The sequence below is a fragment of the Vipera ursinii genome (assembly GCF_947247035.1).
Source record: "Vipera ursinii genome assembly, chromosome: 2".
Taxonomy (NCBI): Eukaryota; Metazoa; Chordata; class Lepidosauria; order Squamata; family Viperidae; genus Vipera; species Vipera ursinii.
This window is the reverse complement of record NC_139513.1, coordinates 17,573,056-17,591,156: the sequence shown is the minus strand read 5'-3', so window position 1 is coordinate 17,591,156 and position 18,101 is coordinate 17,573,056. Positions and strand designations below refer to the sequence as shown.

Genomic DNA, 18,101 nt, shown 5'->3' with positions numbered 1-18,101 from the left:
TATTTATCTAAAAAGTCTTAGTAATGAAACATCGGCACTCATGGAGGGATGCCAGAATCTGAAATCTCCTCCCCCCAAACCCATCATAACACACACACAATCCCTGCCCTTATCTACATGTCATAAATCACATTATCCAATTAGTTTTACATATGAGGTCTCACTTCCCATTCTGTACCCGGGCTTTTGCAATCTTATCACAACTTCTGGGTGATTTCCTCCCTCCCAAATGAAGCAATTAAAGTAACAGGCTGTCTCTTATATTGTCAGTGCAAAAACATGTCAATGTTTGCAGCATTGACAGTTACCTCGTTTGGGTAATGAAACATCTGCAACATCTCCTTGACTAGTTTCCATCCATTGCTTCTTGTCCTGCTTTCAGGTGCTTTGGAGAATAGCTTGACTCCCTCTTCTTTATGGCAGCCTCAATATCTCAGGGGCTGACACAAAGAAGAGGGAGCCAAGCTATTCTCCAAAGCACCTGAAAGCAGGACAAGAAGCAACGGATGGAAACTAGTCAAGGAGAGAAGCAACCTAGAACTAAGGAGAAACTTCCTGACAGTTAGAACAATTAACCAGTGGAACCACCTGCCTCCAGAAGCTGTGAATGCTCCAACACTGGAAGTTTTTAAGAAGACACTCGACAGCCATTTGCCTGAAATGGTATAGGGTTTCCTGCCTGAGCAAGGGGTTGGACTAGATGACCTCCAAGGTCCCTTCCAACTTTATTATTATTATTATTATTATTATTATTATTATTATTATTATTATTATTATTATTATTATTATTAATTATTATTATTATTATTGTTGTTGTTGTTGTTGTTTTGTTATTGTTGTTGTTGTTGTTGTTATTATTATTATTATTATTATTATTATTATTATTATTATTATTATTATTATTATTATTATTATTATTATTAAAATGACTTCACCTTTCCTTGGCTTTACAGACCAAGGAAAGGCTGTAAGCGTGAGAACTGATTGCAAAATTATTATTTGGGGGGGGGTTTCCACCATTGAAACTTCTTCTTCTTCTCATTCTTATTCTTATTCTTATTCTTATTCTTATTATTATTATTTATTATTATTATTATTATTATTATTATTATTATTATTATTATTATTATTATTATTATTATTATTATTATTATTATTATTATTATTATTATTATTAAAACAATCCAGCTCTGAGAGCACCAAGGACTTCTCATTTCAACCCTGAGCTCCGTTGCATTAGCTTTCTTCTTTTACCTGGCTCTTGATTTCTGCCTGCTTTTTGCCTGGTCTCCTTCCTCAGGTTTGGGACCGAGACATTGCCCAACATCTGGGTTTTCGGTCTCACGGGGCCTTGATCTGAGATACGGACGGAATCAAGATCCTCCTGCACAAAAGGGATGATTGTAAAGAGAAGAGCACCCCAAAAAACATCTGTGGCATGGACGTTTCCCACAACCTCTTCATCCAGCATAAATACCTTTACATCTTTGGGATTCAAAGACTCGTCGAAATGGGGGTTGGAGAAGGTATCATGATCTTCTGCAAACTCGGTACTGAGTTTCGTTGGCCTATGGTCGTAAGGAGAGAGCAAAAGAAAGTGAGAAGAAAGATTGTTATTTTACGACGGCCAGAATGGTTCTCACATAGCAGAGCAGTTGCCCGGGGCAACAAAGGCCGAAGGGTGGCCCAAAAAATCTGCAAAAAAAGATCTCTAAATCCTGTGATTTCCACAGAGCCCCTAAATCTGCTTGCTGCCTGCAGATGTAATGCGGAATATCGGAAGAAAAATTCCAATATTTCAGTCAGCTTTCATACATGGAATGGGATCAGCACCATCTATCTGTCTCAGTTTAGAACAGTGTTTCTCAGTCTGGTCAGTCAATCAATCAATCAGAAGGGAGCTGCAAGGGACATTGAAGGTCTTCCAGTCCAACCCCTGCCCAAGCAAGAGACCCTTGGCTCTTTTATGACTTATGGACTTCAACTCCCAGAATTCCTGAGCCAGCATGGCTCAGCTTGGAAACCTCTCCCTTTCCCCTCAGCATGGCTGGCTGAGGAATTCTGGGACTTGAAGTCCACGAGTCATAAAAGGTTGCCTACCCCTGCCCTATACCATTTCAGACAGATGGCTGTCCAGTCCGTTCTTAAAAACCTCCAGTGATGAAGCACCCACAACATCTGAAGACAAAGCTATTCCTGGGGAATTCTGGGAGTTGAAGTTCACATGTCTTCAAATGGCCAAGGTTGAGAAACCCTGGATTAGAAGATTTGAAGCCTCCTTAATCTAAGCCAGATCAACTTCAAACACTAGGAGTCCTTTCCATCAGGGTTACTGGAGACTCTTCCAGCGGAAATTGCTCAGATCTGAATCTGGGAAACTCTTAAAGCATCTTTGATGCCTCTTCTATTTTTCTTCCACCATCAAAAAGTAGAAGTACCAATAGGTTGCTTGTAAACAAACCCTGCATAAGGGACAACTTGATCAGGCCCTGATTTTTTCTGAAAACGTGTTTGCAATGTGGTGTCTATTATTTCATTCCTTCCGGAAAAAAAGTGTTCACTTTCTTCTTTAAATACCAGAAATATTAAGTCATTCGTGGTAGCTTTATTGTTTGCCACTATTAAATTAATTATTTGGGTTCTGCCTTCCCCAGAGAGATGTTTTCCAGCTGATATTGACCAGACTTATTATAGGACTTAATAGTCCAACCATGGGGGTGGCTGTGATTTGGGAGTCAAACTGCAAATGTGTTTAATTTTAAATGGAAAAAAATAATAATACTTTGCATGCTCTCAGCCTGCCCAGCTGAGTAGAAACAGTGGAAGTAAATGAATTTATATCTGATCTGGAAAATACAGGTAGTCCTCGACTTACAACAGTTCATTTAATGACCGTTCAGAGTTACAACAGCACTGAAAAAAGTGACTTACTGTATGACCATTTTTCACACTTATGACTTTTGTAGCACCCCATGGTCACATGATCAAAATTCAGATTCTTGGCAACTGACTCTTACTTATGACCGTTGCTGTGTCCCAGGGTCATGTGATCACTTTTTGACCGGCAAAGTCAATGGGGAAGTCTGATTCACTTAACAACTGTGGCAAGGAAGGTTGTAAAATGGGGCAAAACTCACTTCAACAAATCTCTTACTTAACAGCAGAAATTTTGGAGTACCTGTAATGGTTATTACTTGAATGGAAAACGAACAAGAAATTGCAGGTCTGGTGCAATTTTTTTAAAAAACCACAAGGGGGCAATATAGCCGCAATCCCAGCTAAGGCCAGACAGGAAACATACCAGATTAGAAAATTTTAGGTTGTTGTAAAAGCTACATTAAGTCATTCCTCTGATAGCCTGAGGAACGAGTGAGGGTCTCTTATGAGCTTCTTGCTCCACCCACTATCCAGCTGCGGGCTTTGCTGTCTATTATTTGATTATTCCCTAGGCCAGGGGTGTCCAATCTTGTCAACTTTAAGACTTGTGGACTTCAACTCCCAGAATTCCTCAGCCAGCATGACTCCCTGGGGATTTCTGGGAATTGAAGTCCATGAGTCTTAAAATTACCAAGGCTGGACACCCCTGCCCTAGGCAGCACTTCTTGGTCCATTGTTCCAAGGCCATTCCCACCTACTTTTACAGCCACTGCCTTACGGGTGTCAAGAAGACATGGACACATGTCCAAAGTCACCAGGACTTGCATTCAGTTGGAGGGAAACTTTGAATTACAGGTGAATCTCAGATTGTGATCACTCATTCAGCAACCAGTCAAAGTTCTGACAATGTTGAAGGAGGTGGACTTACACCCTCCTTTCAGCTATTATAGCATCCCTACGGCAATGTGATTGTGATTCAGGTTCTCGGTGCCCAACTCGCAATTACAACACTGCAGTGAGATGCGGTCACACGGTTACAATTTTCCCCTGGCTTCCAACAAGCCAAGACAAAGGGGGGGGGCCAACAGGAAATCGGAAGTCGCAGTCCTCGCTTAACAACCTTAACGACAGCGCTACTTGACGCAGTCATGAGACGTCATGGTTCACAACTGTGTAACTTAGCAACATCTATGGAGATTCTAAGTCATTCAGGTCATAGTTATCCCAAAGATGCTTTTTCAGAAGGCAACTGGACTTTCCTGTTTTTCTTTGAAGACATTTTGCTTCTCATCCAACAAGCTTTTTCAGCTCTAACTGCATGGGGGGGGGGAGAAATGGAAAGATTTATACTCCTTGCAGACAGCTGGCCATTTGCATTCTTTTAGAGAGTTGTTGATGCCACCTGGAGGTTTATCTGTGTTGTCTGGGTCACCTGAGTAATGCAAATGGATGTGGAGCCTTCGTGGAGGGATCCGACATTCTCTATCTCTAATCTACAACACAGTCCTTTCAACAGTTCCAAGAAGGCTGCACACCCATTTGCCCTACCCAGGTGACCCTGAGGACACAGTTAAACCTCACAAGTGGCTTCAGGGGCTTGCTAAAAGAATGCAAATGACCAGCTGTCTGCAAGAGATATAAATCCTTCCATTCCCCGCCATCCAGTCAGAGCTGAAGAAGCTTCTTGGATGAGAAGCAAAATGTCTTCAAACAGTAAAATAACAACAAGAAAGTCCAGTTGCCTGGTGAAAAAGCATCCTTGGCATACGTTAGCAATGGCAAATCTGGTCCCAATTGCTGTCGTAACCTAAGGACTGCCTCTGCTCCAGTCAAAGCAAAGCCTCCGCTCCACTTCTCAATACTCACTTCAGTCTGATTGCATCTTCACCCACCGGATCCCTCCGACAGCGACGGCGCTTCTTGCCTTGGCGTGGTGCAAATCCTGGCGGGAGCCAAAGAGATCCATGCTCCCGATGCTGAGGTCGACGGATCCTCCACACCCCGATAAAGATAGCCAGAGCCAGCACAAGCGCCCCAACACCCACACAATAAATGAGGGGCCCAGAAAAATGGGAGATGGAGGCTTCGGGTTCTGGTTGAGGAAAAAGGAAGACTGTCAAACGTACACCTCATTCTCTTCCTTGCTGCCTCCATTTTTGAACCCATCTACACTGCAGTCTTTAGACCAGTTTCATATCAGTTCAAAGCTTCTCCTTCTCAAGCCAAGAATTTGGGTTTGATGGACACGCCGAGAATTCCCTGTCAAATATCCTTGTTGACTTTCCACATATAATGAAACACCTGTGCAGATAGTCCTCAGATAACAATCTTAACATAACGTCCTTGTTGTGACTCTGGGCCAGTCCGTCTCTCTCAGCCCAATCCACCTCACAGGGTTGTTGTGGTGGGGAAAATAGGAGGAGGAAGGTGTGTTGGATATGTGCGCAGCCTTGAGTTAATTGTGTTATTATCTATCTATCTATCATCTATCTATCTATCTGTCTATCTATCTATCTATCTATCTATCTATCTATCTATCTATCTATCTCACTGGTTCCCAACCTTTTCTATACCCCACGCCCCTAGAACACTTCTGATATATTCTTGCATGCTATCACTCAGAAATTCCTATTAATGTTCCTACATACCATTTTCGATAGCTTCAAGCCAGGCTGTGACCACTTGGTGCGGGATCAGGGATGACAAAATCCCTTTGGCCATCAAGGAGCCCAAAAGGTTCAGGGCAGATGTGGCAGACGTGGGGCACTGCCCTTGGCATGAACTCCCCTCCACAACCAGAAAGACGGTATACCTGGAATCAAAGGAGAAACAAAGGTGGCCGATAGGTAGAGTGACCATATTTTCCTGGAATTACTTCCATCCATCTATCACCCAAATGCCTGTCCTTCCGACTGCTGGAGCAGCCAGAGCGATGGGGTTTTCCACCCCTATTCCGAGAAGATTTCTGTAGGCTGATAGGCAACGCTTGTCTCCCCACAGAGATGAAATTTTGTCATATTTTGCAGAACTTGGAGAACCTTATAAAGATTTATCTGTGTATAAAGAGCGTTGCTCTTTATAAAGGATTGAGAATGATGAGATCCTGAAAGGAAGGTCGACGTGAACTTTATTGTAATCGCATCTAGCTAGGACCTAAGGACACGGTTTGATCGAACACCCATGCGAGTATTTCATGATCTTCTGCATTATAACAAGGCTGAAACTATATGAACTTGTTTCTGATCTGCTTCAATATAGTTCAGTGTTTCCCAACCTCAGGAACTTTAGGACGTGTGGCTTTCTTTTGTATGATGCCAGCATCGTATGGACAAGAAGCGATGGATGGAAACCAATCAAGGAGAGAAGCAACCTGGAATTAAGGAGAAACTTCCTAACAGTGAGGACAATCAACCAGTGGAACAGTTTTGCCTTCAGAGGTTGTGGGTGCTCCATCACTGGAGGCTTTTAGGAACAGACTAGACATTCACCTGTCTGAACTGATATAGGGTCTCCTGCTTGAGCAGGGGGTTCGACTAGAAGACCTCCAGGGTCCCTTCCAGCTCTATTTTCACTGGCTGATATTTAATTTTTCAACTACAGGTAGATCTCACTTACCAACCTCCTCATTTAATGACTGTTCAGTTGCAATGGTGGAAACCCCCCCCCCCCAAAATAATAATTTTGCAATCAGTTCTCACACTTACAGCCTTTCTTTGGTCTGTAAAGCCAAGGAAAGGTGAAGTCATTTTAATAATAATAATAATAATAATAATAATAATAATAATAATAATAATAATAATAATAATAATAATAATAACAACAACAACAACAACAACAACAACAACAACAATAATAATAATAATAATAATAATAATAATAATAATAATAATAAAGTTGGAAGGGATCTTGGTGGTCATCTAGTCCAACCCCCTGCTCAGGCAGGAAACCCTATACCATTTCGGACAAATGGCTGTCCAGTCTCTTCTTAAAAACTTCCAGTGTTGGAGCATTCGCCGCTTCTGGAGGCAGATTGTTCCACTGGTTAATTGTTCTAACTGTCAGGAAGTTCCTCCTTAGTTCTAGGTTGCTTCTCTCCTTGACTAGTTTCCACCCGTTGCTTCTTGTCCTGCCTTCAGGTGCTTTGGAAAATAGCTTGACTCCCTGTAAGCACAGGGAGTTTTGGTTTCACTTAGCAGCCGCTTCACCTAATGAGTGAGTTGCAGGTCTTCATTGTGGTCACTAAATGAGGAGTACCTGTAAAAATAATTCTTTAAGTGGCAGGCATCCCGAGGGAGTTTAGGATAAAGATATCGAATAAGAGAAATAAGAGAATTCATCCTACCCGATGGTCTCTGCTAACTCTTTTGTCCGAATCCCTGTCCAGTTGCTCTGGCTCCCCAGCTCTTCCTTCCCTGTGTAAGGGTAAATCCGCTCCCGCTGCTGACGGTCCCGTTGAATTCGTAGCTCTGCCCGCGTAGCGACGACCAGGGAACGCAGGAGCTCTGGCACGCTCTCCCGGGAAAGCAGGACCACCAGCGCCAACGCGGACTCTGCCGGTGGAACAGAAGAGGCGCAGTCCCCACCATCCCAACCACAGGATGCCGAGTGGCAGCCTCTGTCGCAGTGTCCGTCCAAGAAGCGGTCCCAACAATATCGCGCGTAGGAAGGGCTGAGGAGAAGGGGTCCTTAATGGGGCGCGCACTGGGCAAAGGCAGACATACATCTTTTCTGTTCCCTCCTCTACAACCTGGGAAGTAGGCAGTGGGGGCTGCAGGACAGGAGCTGGAGTGGTGGTGGTGGTCTGGGACCCCCTCCGTAGAAGGAGCAGGAAGAACCCCCAACACAGTTAGCCCTTGACTCACAACCACAGTGGAGCCCCACATTCCCATTGTTAAGCAAGACCCCTAAATGATTGTACCCCGCTTTGCTATCTGTTTAGCCACCGTTGTTAAGCAAATCCTTGCAGTCGCTAACTGAGTCATGTGGCCATCAAGTGAATCTGGCTTCTCCCCTTCACTTTGCTTGTTGGAAGCCAGCTGGGAAGGTTGCAAATGGCGATCATATGGCCCCAGGACAGTGCAATTGTCATAAACGTAGGCCAGTCGCCAGGTGCCTGGATTTTTGATCATGTGACCATGGGGACGCTACGACAGTTGTAACGTTGAAAACAGTCGTAAGTCACTTTTTTCAGTGTGGTTGTAACTTTAAATGGTCACTAAATGAATGGTTGTAAGCCCAGGACTAGCTGTGCCTCAGAAGGACCAGCTTTATAACTGTCAAAGGAAAAGAAGGGGGACTCATATCAAAGGAGAGGAAGAAAACCATTTTAACATCAGAGACAAGACTAAGTAGGTGGGTGGTTGAAGGCAGGAAAGATGGGCCAGCAAGGTCTACAAGGGATGACCCTATCCTTTCCCCCTGCTTTTGGGGAGTGGGAGTGGGCCAGGCTACGTGATTTAGGGGTTTTACTTAACCAGCTGATTTTTGCAGCAATGACCATCCGGGGGCTCCTGGGATTGCAAGAAAGAAGTTTGGGGACATAGTCCTAAAGTCTGAAGGCTGCCCCTTGTGTTCTAAAATGGGTTAACAGCAACAGGGTCACAAACAGCAAAATTGATTCTCAGCGGTTAAAGATTGTCAGCTAGAAAACTGACAGTCTGGGTTCGAGACCCAGTAACCGCGCAATGGGGGTGAGCTCCCGTTCCTTGCCTCAGCTCCTGCCCACCTAGCAGTTGGAAAGCATGAAAATGCAAGTAGATTAATAGGTACCACTTTGGTGGGAAGGCCACAGCATTCCGTGCGCCTCCGGCATACAGCCATGTCGGCCACATGACCACGGAAGAAATTTTTGGATAACGCAGAAACAGAGATGAACAACCTGCCCTAGAGCCAGACATGACTGGACAGGGAAAGCTTTAACTTTACCTTTACACAGCAACAGTGCGTGCAATGCTTTGTTTCCTGCTATGCATCAGCTACCCACCTACCCCGCCCCCAATTCATGGTACCATCTGGGGATAACTCACTTGCACTCCTTCTGTGGGACACAGTCAAATCCATCGTACAGGCACTCCTCGTTGTCACAAGAGGGCTGGCAGTGCCCATCTCGGAAAACCCGCTGGCACAGGTCTCGCTTCAGGCAGTTCTTCCAAGGATCGAGCAACCCCAGGGCACAGTCTCCCCCATCCCAGCTGGTCTCTGGAGAGCTGCAGATCCGGTCACAGTGGGCATCTCCTGCCAAGGATGGGCACCTGGAGAGCATGGTGGCATTGGCGGCAGGGCAGGGGGCTGAGGAACATGGAGGCAGGTGGCAGTCTAGCCCAGAGAAGCCTTCCTTGCAGAGACATCGAGGTCCAGATGGGCGAGCAATGCAAGTTCCTCCATTGTGACAGTAGGAGGACCCACAAGGTGGTGCGGGCAGATCACAAGTCGATCCATCATATCCCTGGGGTAGAGGGGATCCTTTCTTAGTCTTGTTTGATTATTTTCATTCAAGTCACTGGCAACAGGGTGGCACCTCAGAATTTTTCCCATTTATTATTATTATAAATTTAATTTCTATACCGCCCTTCTCCTGAAGGACTCAGGGCGGTGTACAAGGCAATAAAAATACAATAAAAATACAGTATACAAAATTTTAAAATAAGATTAAATAGAACTAGCCCATTACAATAAATAATTAAAAATTACTAATTAAAATACCCCAAACCCATTAGACCAGGCCGGCTTGTTCAAATAGGTAAGTTTTCAGATCACGGCGGAAAGAGCGAAGGTCAGCGAAGGTCAATTTAGCTCTTGGTGGGGGGATGCAGAAGCAACCTTATGCTAGATCAGATCCTTGGGCCGTTCAACCAAAGAACATCACATCTTCTTACCAAACATTTACTCAGCATTCCCTAAGCTTAGACCTCTGTCTGGGTGATGAAATCTCAAAATGAAATTTGACATAGAGAAAAGCAAGGTCTTACACTTAGGCAAGAAAAACCCAAAGTACAGGTACAGACTAGGTGAAACCTGGCTCAATAGTAGCAAGTAGCTGAAAGAGGGATCTTGGAGCCTTAGTGGACAACTATGAGCCAGCAGTGTGCTGCAGCAACCAAAAAAGCCAATGCAATCCTAGGTTGCATTAGCAGAGGAATAGAATCAAGATCACACAAAGTCTTACTATCACTTTATAAAGCCCTAAAGACCACCCTTAAAATATTTCATCCAGTTTGGATCACCCCCAATACAAAAAAAGATGTTGAGATTTTGGAAAGAGTTCAGAGAGGAGCAACAAAGGATGATTAGGCGGCTGGAAGCTAATACACATAAAGAACGATTGCAGGAACTGGGTATATCTAGTCTAGTGAAAAGAAGGGCCAGGGGTGACATGATAATAGTCTTCCAATACCTGGAGGGCTGCCACAAGGAAGAGGGGGCCAATTTATAGAGCCTTGGTGGAGCAGTGGGCTAATGCCTCCTTAAGTAACACCAGCTGCCTGCAATTAGTGCAGGTTCGCATCCCACCAGGCTCAAGGTTGACTCAGCCTTCCATCCTTCCCAGGTAGGTAAAATGAGGACCCAGATTGTTGGGGGCAATAAGCTGACTTTGTAATAATGCTGCTTGGGGTGGGGGGGGGGCGAAAGCCCTAATAAGCAGGCATATACATAGAATGAAGGCTATTGCTAAGCACATTGATTTGTGCTTTAGATTGTAAGCCACCCTGAGTCTTCGGAGAAGGGCAGGATATAAATGGGATTAAAAAACTAAAAAAAAAACCTTATTTAACCAAAGCACCAGAAGGCCAAACAAGAAACAATGGATGGAAACTAATCAAGGAGAGAAGCAATTTGGAACTAAGGAGAAAATTCCTAATGGTGAAAACAATCAACCAGTGGAACAAATTGCCTTTGGGAGTTGTGAAGGCTTATAAGAAGAGACTGGACAGCCATCCATCAGAAATAATATAGGTCTCCTGAGTGAACACAGGGTTCAACTACATCAAGGCTTTTCAACTTTTTCACCCATATGGCAACATCCGAGTACCACCAGTCACCTAGCTCCAGCCATCTCTCGCTTAGGCTTGTGCGGTGCTGCCACCAGTTCAGCTCATTCCCCTCCCCTGCTACCACTTTTCTAGGATGGTCACGTACCACCTGCCAGGTGCCAATGTACCACAGGTGGTATCCATACCACTGGTTGAAAACCCCTGGACTGTTGTGATTCAGGGTCAGCCTGTGGGTTCAACAGTTGGGTCAGACGATTCAGAGGAGGAGAAGGGGGGTGTTGGAGAGCCTGCAGAGAACAGCCCTGAGGCTTCGCAGAGCCCTCAGCCAGGCCCCTCCCATCTGGTTACGACGCAGACCCAGCTGTGTAAGCCTGACAGCATGGATGAAGATGACCCACAGCTGGCCCTGTTCAAGGACGCCCGACGCAGGAGGCAGTCAATCAGGAGTAAAGAGAGGAAGGCAATGGGGCACCTTGGAAGGAGGCAGAGAGAAGCCATGCCTTGAACTGTTTAAAAGGGGAATGTGTGGGAGGGCTGGTTTGCTGAAGGCAACCGTTTGAATAGCTCCTGTTTCATGGTTCGTGTTTTTGTTTTGCTCTGTTTGCTCTGTTTTGTGTCAATAAATTTGGCAGGCTTAGTTCCAGCCTCTTGCCTTTTTGTAAAGGGGTTGTCCCTGCCTTTTCTGCAGGGCCGGTAGTAGGCTGGTACAGAACATGGACTAGATGACCTCTATGATCCCTTCCAACTCTGTTACTACTATTGTTACTGTTATTGATGAGCAGCTGCCATCATTCCCAGTCAGCACAGATGTGAGACTGTGTGACTAGGAGAGTAGGGAACTGGAGTCCAAAATATTTAGTAGGCATCTGGTGAAGCTTCTTCTGAGAAAGTAGCCCTTCCCAGTTCTGTGTGTCCAATGGCCTCCAACCTTGTCTTTTCAAGAGTTTTTTTGTTGTTGTTTCACCTCCCTCCTTTCATGGTTTCGCTCGTTAATCTCCATCTGGTCCTCAGTGTTAATTAACAAAAGTCAACCACCCAGGAAAAGTTTCATTAGCAAGCAGAATTAGCCATGATTTATATCCGTCTGGGTAAGGATGAAACCTGGACTGTTTTGTTTGAGCAAAAGGATGCTAGAAAATACTCTAAGAGCTACTGACACGGTCCATACAACGTGCTTAACTTTAAACCCAGATTATCCAAACAGCATAGCTGTGTTCATGTCCACATTAAAGGTAAAGGTAAAGGTTCCCCCGCACATGCGTGCTAGTCGTTTCCGACTCTAGGGGCCGGTGCTCATCTCCGTTTCAAAGCCGAAGAGCCATCGCTTGTCCGAGAACGTCTCCGTGGTCATGTGGCCAGCATGACTAGACGCCAAAGGCGCACAGAATGCTGTTACCTTCCCACCGTAGTGGTCCCTATTTTTCTACTTGCATTTTTACGTGCTTTCGAACTGCTAGGTTGGCAGAAGCTGGGACGAGTAACAGGCGCTCACTCTGCTACGCGGTACTCGGGATTCGACCCGCCAAACTGCCGATCTTCAGATCGACAAGCTCAGCATCCTAACCCACTGAACCACTGCGTCCCTATGTCCACATTATGCCGAAACAAATATTGTAAATCTGTTTGGCATTCTTGCATGATGTCTTATGAGATTTCAGAATTTTAAGAGATTTCATTGATTTATTTCTCAGTGATTGACTGGGCCTCTGGCAAGCTTGATTGACTGAAAAGTTACTAACTTTTGTATTCAACTTTAACCTACCCCACCATCTAACTTGACATAATAAGAGAGTTGGAAAAGTGTCAAGCATGAGACCCTAACCCATTTCAGGCAAATGGCTTTCCAAACTCTTCCTGGAAACCTCCAGTGATGGAGCACCCATAACGTCTGGAGGCCAATCATCCCAATGATTAATTGTTCTCACTATCAGGAAATTTCTCCACAGTTCTAGCTTTCCTTCATAGGTTTCCATCCATTGTGTCTTGTCCTGCCTTCAGATGCCTTGGAGAATAGCTTGATTGCCTCTTCTTTGTGGCAGCATCTCAAATATTGGAAGACTTTTGCTCTTCAATCCTACTTTTTTTTGGGGGGGCTCAACCCCTTTCATACCTTGGTGGAGCTCAACCCCTTTCAGCCTTGGTGGAGCAGTGGGCTGATGCCTCCTTAAGTAACACCAGCTGCCTGCAATTATTGCAGGTTCGCATCCCACCAGGCTCAAGGTTGACTGAGCCTTCCATCCTTCCCAGGTAGGTAAAATGAGGACCCAGATTGTTGGGGGCAATAAGCTGACTTTGTAATAATGCCGCTTGGGGTGTGTGTGTGTGAAAGCCCTAACAAGCAGGCATATACATAGAATGAAGGCTACTGCTAAGCTTGTAAGCCGCCCTGAGTCTTCGGAGAAGAGCGGGATATAAATGTAATAAAAAAAATAATAAAATAAATAAAAATACCTGTGGACAATGGCAGATGAATTCAAGAGAGTTCTCGGGCAGCAGGCTACAGCGTCCACCATTAAGGCAAGGATTTGATTGGCAGCTGTCAATCAAAGAGTCACACAGACGTCCTGGAGGGAAGAAGAAACACAGTCCCAAGGGGGACAAGAGTTCATTTTCATTTTTACTTCAGTTGGTTTTTTTTTTCTTTGCAATCTGCCAGCAATGTCCCTTTTTTGTGTGTGAAACCTGCGGCAATTGGATCGTAGCAGTTTCTGCCACAAGGTGAGTTTCTGATGATTGGTAGGCAGCTCTCAACATAAGACCAGAATGGATCCCAAATTTTGGTTGCTAAGCAACATAGTTATTAGGTGAGTTTTTGCCTCATTTTAGGACATTTCGTGCCACAATTGCGAGGTGAAATCCCTGCAGTTGTTGAATTAGTAACACGGTTATTAAGTGAATCCGGCTTCCCCATGGACTTTGCTGGTCATAAGCTAGCAAAAGGTGATCATGTGACCCCAGGACATGTCAACCGTCATAAATATGAGCCAGTTGCCAAGAGTCCAAATTTTGATCACGTGACTTTGATGATGCTTCAGCAGTTGTAAGTGTGAAAAATGGACTCATAGGTTACTCTTTTCAGTGTTGTTGTAACTTTTAAGGATCACTAAACGAATTTAATTTAATTTTAATTTAATAATTTTATTTATATACCGCCCTTCTCCCGAATGACTCAGGGTGGTGAACAGGGCAAATATATAAAAAAATACAAAAATACAAAAGTTAAAAGAAAATTAAACATATGCCCGACTAAAAACAGTAAATACAGATATTAAAAATGACCATAAAACCTAACCCATCCCCCATCAGACCAGGCCGGCTTGTTCAAATAAGAGTGTCTTCAGATCGCGACGGAAGGAGCGAAGGTCGGGCGCCATCCGGAGCTCAACCGGCAGCCGATTCCATAAATCCGGGGCGCCCACAGAGAAGGACCTCCCCCTGGGGGCCACCAATCGACATTCTCTGATCGGTGGCACCCTGAGGAGGCCCTCAAGGATTACCTGTACTAACTTTCTGCTTTGACAATATACAACAAACACAGCTGAAATTTGACACACAGTCATTGTGGGAATCAATATTATTTTGGGTGAAAAAGTACAGGTAAACCTTGACTTACAATCATGATGGAGCCTGCCTATCACAGACACACAAGTTGTGACAGTCGTAAAGCAGGTCACCCACGTGACTGACCTGATTTTATCACTTTTTTGTGGCAGTTGTCAAGCAAAGACCACAGTCATGAAGCAAACGCCACATTCTTCAAGGGAGAACCGGAGTAATCAAGTGCTCATCATTGTTCGGTAGGGCCCAGTTTTGCCAAAAGACTGGAGCCGTGTTGGCACAGTGGTTAGAATGCAGTATTGCAGGCTGACTCTGCCAACTGCCAGCAGTTCGATTCTGACCGGCTCAAGGTGGAATCAGTCTTCCATCCTTCCAAGGTTGATAAAATGAGGACCCAGATTGTTTTGGGGATAGGGGGGCGATATGTTGACTCTGTACACCGCTTAGAGAGGGCTATTAAAAAACTTTGAAGCAGTATATAAATTAAGTGCTAAGTGCTAAATGCCACTTTTGGCAAAACTATTGTAAAATGCAGTCATGTGACCGCAGGGCACTGCAAATGGTCATAAATGTGAGCCAGCTACTGAGCTCTCTCACTTCTGTTTCTCACCTCTCTCTCTTTTAAGAGCTGTGGTGGTGCAGTGGTTAGAATGCCATATTGCAGGCTAATTCTGCTGACTGCCAGCAGTTCGATTCTGACTGGCTCAAAGCTGACTCAGCCTTTCATCCTTCCAAGATAGATAAAGTGAGGATTCAGATTCTTGAGGGACAATAATTTGACTCTGTAAACTGCTTAGAGAGGGCTGTAAAGCACTGTGAAGTAGTATATAGGTCTAAGTGCTGTTGCTATAGTACTATTACCTTACCTGAATATCCAGGGTTGCAGAGACACTGGAAACCATGTTCATCAGATTGGCAGCTCTGGGACCCGGGCCGGTGGCAAGGCTGGGAGAAACAGGCATCCACCACCCCCTGACACCTCTCTCCCACATATCCAGGGGGGCAGATGCACAAAAACCCCTCAGGCTGAGCCACGCAGGTCCCACCATAGTAGCAGGGGGGGCTGGCTAGAGAGCAGGGATCCAGGTGACAATTGGGTCCTGGAAGGACAAAAAGAACGGTCAGACTGCTCTGTCCTTCGCCCACACACTCAACCTCACTAGCTTTCATTTTGCTTTAGGCAAAAGGTCCTTACAGTTGAAATGATGAGAGGCTGGGTTGGGAGAAGCAGTGTGGGTCCAAGTTTGCAGCACAGTTGTGTGATCCAGCACAAAGAATGACTCTGATCCAGTGTCTCTCAACCTCAGCCACTTTAAACCGTGTGGACTTCAACTCCCAGAATTCCCCAGGCTTAAAGCGGCTGAGGCTGAGAGACACTGCTCTGATCACTCCAATAAATCACTGTGGATGGATACAAAATACTTGTAGCCATAACAGTTTGACTATTGGCGATATATCCCCCTCTGGGTTGACTCTTTCGTATTTTGGGGGGCACACCCCATTTTCCTTGGGTTGACATGGCAGCTCCTTCCCAGCACCATATGCCATTTAGGGCCATAGAATTTATTATTTCAGTGTGGGATGTTCCACCTGGGACTTGCCCCCCCACTCCAAGCGTTCTGCCACTTTGATTGTTCCTGGCTGTGTGTGTGTTGCTCAGGTCTACACAGTTCTCCCCCTCACCTTGTGTTCCTGGTGGACATAAGCATTGAAAACCGTCTATCGTCTTGGTACAGCTTCCTCCATTTAGGCACTTTTGTGTTGGCAGGCACTGGAAGAAGAAGAGTTGTCAGCAGATTCGTCACTACTGTATTACAAATGAAAAGGTCACCAAGAGGTGATCTTCTCACTTCGTTTTTTTGGGGGGGGGAATTTAGAGTTTACTGTAGCACAGCAATGGTCATCTCTGCTCCAAAGAATGCCTCAGTTGGCTGCTGATTTCACTACAAGCAGTTAGATCAGAGTATGTGTAGTCCCTGACTTATGTCTGATCGCTTAGTGACTGAATTGTGATGGATTCCCTGGAGCTTTTTACGACACACTTTCTGAGTTCTGGTGGCCACCCCTGCGTGGCGATCGCATTTTGGGCACTTGGCAACCAGCCCACTTTTACAGCCATTTGCACTGTCCTGTGGTCACATGATCGTGATTTACAGGGTTTTTTTGGCCAGAAATCAGGGTTCACCTCCGATTTCTGGCAAAAAGTGCCCACTGGGGAAAATGGATTTGATTTATAACAGCAATGTTCACTTAACGACCGCTGCAAAAAAGGTCATAAAATCAGGCATGTTCACCAGGTGACCCATTTAACAACTGCCATAACTTACAAGTACAAGTCCAGGCTTATCTATAGTCATAAGTCGAGGACTATCTATAAGCAAGCTGTGCCTTTTGCTATACAGGTACTCCTCGACTTACAACAGTTCATTTAGTGATGGTTCAAAGTTACAACCATACTGGAATAATGACTTGTGACCATTTTTCACACTTATCACCACTGCAGCATCCCCATGGTCACGTGATCAAAATTGGCAACTGACTCATATTTATGACCGTTGCAGTGTCCCGGGGTCATGTGATTCCCCTTTTGCTAACTTAACAACTGCAGTGATTCACTTAACAAGTGAGGCAAGAAAGCTCGTAAAATGGGGCAAAATTCACTTAACAAATGTTTCACTTAGCAACAGAAATTTTAGGCTCCATTGCGGTCGCAAGTCGAGGACTACCTGTAGTAGTAATAAAACCTGAGAACCCCCGACCTGGCACTGCACTATTTAAGCAAACAAGTCCAATTCACTTGCATCACTTACAGAAATCTTGTCAGCTTCTCCAAGAACACGTCCAGCCATGGGGATCTCTTTTCCCTTGGTGTTGGGTTCCTGTGTGGAACTGATCTTAGGATTCAGATGTTTTACCTAAAATTTAAGCCAAACTGAGCAAGACGAACGACTGGCAAGGCAATCAAGTCAGAAACGAGGACTGAAAAATGAGGAAGTGGATGTGCTCCCGGGGTGGAACAGGGCAGGTAACACCGCCAGCCTGTGCATTTTGAAACAGCAGCTGGCTTTGCAGGTCTACATCAAAGGTCCTTGAATGGATTTCCATGCAATGGCATTTTCTCTGCTCATTCCTGAAGGGGCAGCTACTGTTAAAAGGGATTTCCCGCCCCCAACCTCTGATCGGTTACATTCCCTCCTTGAGAGTTTAGTTTAGATTGGATAACCTTTACTGTCTTTTTTTTTACTGTGGGCACAACGGCACACATTAAAAATGAAATTTAGTCGCTCGCTCTCAGAGTGTTTCAAGGATCTGTCACAATGATGGCGAAGCTATGGCACGTGTGTCAGAAGTGACACACTACCTTTTTGGGTGGACGTGCCGACGATCACCAAACAGCCAACGACGTTTCTCAAAAGCACCTACTCATGTGATTTTTGGAGGCTGTGGGGGCTGTGGGAGAATGGGGTGCACTCCAGAGCCTCTGAAAATTATGTGAGAATGGGGCACGGCTTTGCACAATTTTTGGAGGCTGCGGAGGCCACGTGAAAATGGGGTGTGGTCCAGCACAGCCTTCAGACCCTCCAGAATTTGTGCGAGAGGACCGTGTTCTATATGCAACTTCCAGAGCCCTGAAAATGGATTTGTTTTAGCTATATGTCATTCTTGTAATTGTTT

The 18,101-nt window shown here is 45.0% G+C and overlaps 1 protein-coding gene across 1 annotated transcript in view; it reads right to left on the bottom strand.

The window, feature by feature from the left end:
- The window catches only part of NOTCH4 (notch receptor 4), a 59,805-nt gene that overhangs the window by 14,768 nt on the left and 26,936 nt on the right, over positions 1-18,101 (bottom strand). Inside the window, exons 13-22 of the mRNA XM_083353287.1 lie at positions 17,237-17,341; positions 16,110-16,197; positions 15,293-15,526; positions 13,320-13,432; positions 8,904-9,322; positions 7,220-7,546; positions 5,526-5,689; positions 4,744-4,969; positions 1,478-1,568; positions 1,255-1,384 (exon numbers count right to left, since the gene is read on the bottom strand). Coding sequence (XP_083209413.1) covers positions 1,255-1,384; positions 1,478-1,568; positions 4,744-4,969; positions 5,526-5,689; positions 7,220-7,546; positions 8,904-9,322; positions 13,320-13,432; positions 15,293-15,526; positions 16,110-16,197; positions 17,237-17,341 — 1,897 coding nt within the window. The remainder of the gene's footprint in view (positions 1-1,254; positions 1,385-1,477; positions 1,569-4,743; positions 4,970-5,525; positions 5,690-7,219; positions 7,547-8,903; positions 9,323-13,319; positions 13,433-15,292; positions 15,527-16,109; positions 16,198-17,236; positions 17,342-18,101) is intronic.